This window comes from Habropoda laboriosa, unplaced genomic scaffold, assembly GCF_001263275.1.
Source record: "Habropoda laboriosa isolate 0110345459 unplaced genomic scaffold, ASM126327v1 scaffold212, whole genome shotgun sequence".
Lineage (NCBI taxonomy): Eukaryota > Metazoa > Arthropoda > Insecta > Hymenoptera > Apidae > Habropoda > Habropoda laboriosa.
The window spans coordinates 4,159,571-4,162,779 of NW_017100509.1; the positions used below are offsets into that span (position 1 = coordinate 4,159,571).

The 3,209-nt window shown below is 23.5% G+C and overlaps 1 protein-coding gene across 1 annotated transcript in view; it reads right to left on the bottom strand.

Annotated features, from left to right (window-relative positions):
* LOC108576262 (LETM1 domain-containing protein 1) overlaps nt 1-1,072 on the bottom strand; it is a 1,364-nt gene extending 292 nt beyond the window's left edge. The window contains exons 1-2 of the mRNA XM_017939221.1: nt 362-1,072; nt 24-173 (exon numbers count right to left, since the gene is read on the bottom strand). Coding sequence (XP_017794710.1) covers nt 24-173; nt 362-1,072 — 861 coding nt within the window. The remainder of the gene's footprint in view (nt 1-23; nt 174-361) is intronic.
* Nucleotides 1,073-3,209: the final 2,137 nt, after the last annotated feature.

Here is a 3,209-nt window from a genome sequence, read left to right on the forward strand (position 1 = left end):
ACAGACTATTATTTTATACACACCCAACGTATTGCATCATTAGAAAGTGTTGCAGTACCACCTTCCTTTTGTATAGTTTGATCCATTTGCTTTATTAGCATACCTCTTTCTTCTAATGTTATTCTCTTAAAAGGCCTCCAAGATGATATATTATGTATACCAAGTAATTCGTTCTAAAATGTAATTCATAATTATTGTATCATTATTTTTAAGGGATTATTAGAAATAAGTAAAATCTGTAATTATTTAATGAATAATATATTTTTCTTTCAATATTCATTTATTACAAATGTGGAACAGATGTTCTAGAATAACTAAGTAGCATACAAAATTAACTTAAATTATAATAAATTTAACATACTATATGTTTCCTTTTAAGATTATCTAATGAAAATGGTTGATCAGCAAATAATTCAGAGCAAGCAATAATATCTTTCACATGTGGATGTGTACCACTTCCAAGACATGCAAGGACACCATTCCACTTTAGTTGTAGTGTTTGGTTTTCAATATTGTGAAGTTCTGCTTGCATACATCTGAATAATGGTTTGTTATGTTGTAATCGTTTCTTATGCTCTAACAACATAAAATCAAGTCTCTGTTGTAATGTCCAATAATGAGAAGTTAAAAGTTGTCTTGGGAAATAATATGCCAAAGGAAAGATGATATAATTTGTAAAAGGAATAGCAGATATTAATAACACAGGGCATATCTTTACTAAATCTTTGCGTATTGTAAAGGACAACCGTTGTTCCTCAGTAGTTAACATATCATAGCCATCAATGTTTTGTTTCTTTAATATCAAAATAAATTTTTTCACATCTATAATAAAATCTTTGGTACCAATACTAAATACACGATAAACATGCATTGTTTTTGGAAAATTCTTTGCCAATACTTGCTCATAATTTTTAATGTAATCTATGTATTTATCAAACCAATACTTTTTAATATCAGATTTATGTTTTTCTACTTTTTTCCCCCATTTTCCTTGACATGGTATACAAGTATGTATAAAAGGTAAAGTCTTCTGATGTTGGAAAATTAATCTTCGATGTATTAATCTGTACATTGTTATGGTTTTATTTATATCATACACAAAATACCAAAAGGACATTACATTTATAAAAGTTTTAAATTGCAAGTGAAGTATCCCTTTATATCTTAAATAATTATTAATATGTTACATATAAATGTTAGCATGTGACATATTTTAATCATATATAAAAATTTTCTTGTATTCAATATACTACTTTTTTCGAGCACATCAAGTATATCATACTTGAATTCACCATTAGATAAAATATATTTAAGTGTAACCCGCAAATATAAAATTAAAAAAATTTGTATTGATAGCAATTTTTAAGAATTAATGGAATAGATTTCGTTTGATCATTATTTCTATTGTATTATAATGCACAAAATCTTTAAACACTAGTTAGTCTTGCAAAACTTCTTATGTATACATATAACTTCCTAATTGTATCAATTTTTTAATACAATTTTTTTCTTTGGGACATCCTACAACAACAATTGTATACAGGATAGCAGACGCGTGCACCTCATAGATTTCTCACACGTACACATTTGTCCCAGCTTCATCTGATATATGGCGGAAAATTTAAAAATGATGTGTACTCTACGGAAAGAAATACTTCAATAAGCGATAAATAACAAAATATTATATATAAACATATTCAAATATTGTGGACTTCATTTTATTTAATTTTTACATAAATGTAATTCTATAATTATCAAAATATATTAATAAAAATAAGCTATAATAAAGTTAAGCTTTAACAATGTTTAGAAAATGATTAAGTAAAATTACTCAATTGTAAAAATGAGGTATAATATGTATGATAAAAATGTGTAAAATTGATATAAAAAGTATTTATATTTTAGTAACAACAATAAGTTAAAAACTAGAGTTAATAACCACTAAGTAATTATTATCCAATGTGTTACTTTCTTAATTACATGTATGAGTGAGTCTCACTTACCATAAGCAACACAAAACTGTAAAATCATGTATTTATAAACAATTTAATAGAATAGAAAATTAATCACTTAATAATTTTTACTTCATTTAATGTGGAAGAGAATAGTCTACAAAAACTATATACATTTAAATGTCTTATATTTTGAAAATCATACATTTCAGATTCAAGAAGTTCAACAAAATATTTATAATGATATTGTTAATTACTAGACTGATTAAAATAAATAAGTATTTAAAAAATATGTGAATTCTTTTAGTCATAGAAGAAACTTAATTGCATAATGCTAATCATATTTTAACAAATATGAACGAAAAATATCGTAAGCAAAATTTTTATGACTTATTACTATTATGCCAAACGTTTGTAAAATAAAATTTGTTTTTATTACACTCAATAACTACCTAAGTGACTTGTACTATTGATATTATGCATTCTATTGCAAATAGTTTAAAAATTAAGTCTTAAGTCAGTGTCATAGTGACAAAGCATAAGGTCAAATAATTGGATATTAGTATTATTTGTACAATTTTATTAAATTTAAAAAATTTTTATTTGAAAATAAAATGTTCTTTATAATCATCCTTAGGTAATTATTCATTATCTAATACATTTAACTTAATTATATGTATATTACTATTTGATACAGTTAAGTGAAAAGAAATCTAATAGCATTAGTTTGATTTTATAGCAACTTAGCTGGTAAAATAATCCCTTGTTTTTTTTTTTAGTTTTTACTATTTATAATTAGTAGAATATATATTTAAATAGTTAATCACTATTGTGTATATTACAAAAAGGTTAACAAATTAATAATAATATTATACAAAACAAAATATACAAATAAGTTTATTTTTTTAACAAAAATTTATAACAAGAGGTAAATTAGTATTTCTAGTTTATTTTTAGTTTAAAAACACGAAGAGTTCTGCTAATACCTTTTCACAATATACACATAAGATTGTTAATAAAGTTTCAACTTACTATTAAATAACAAAATTGAAGGCACATGTAGCATTGTATTATAGGAATGTAATACTAATCTTGTAAATATACAGAGAAATTATAATTTTAATTTATAATATGTACAAAACTACAACTGATTATCTTGCAAAATGTAAATTTTACCACAGTAAATAAAAATTAATTGTCGCTTTCAATGCAAATTACAAATATTTTATATACATATGTAAAACAACTTAAAGTTTA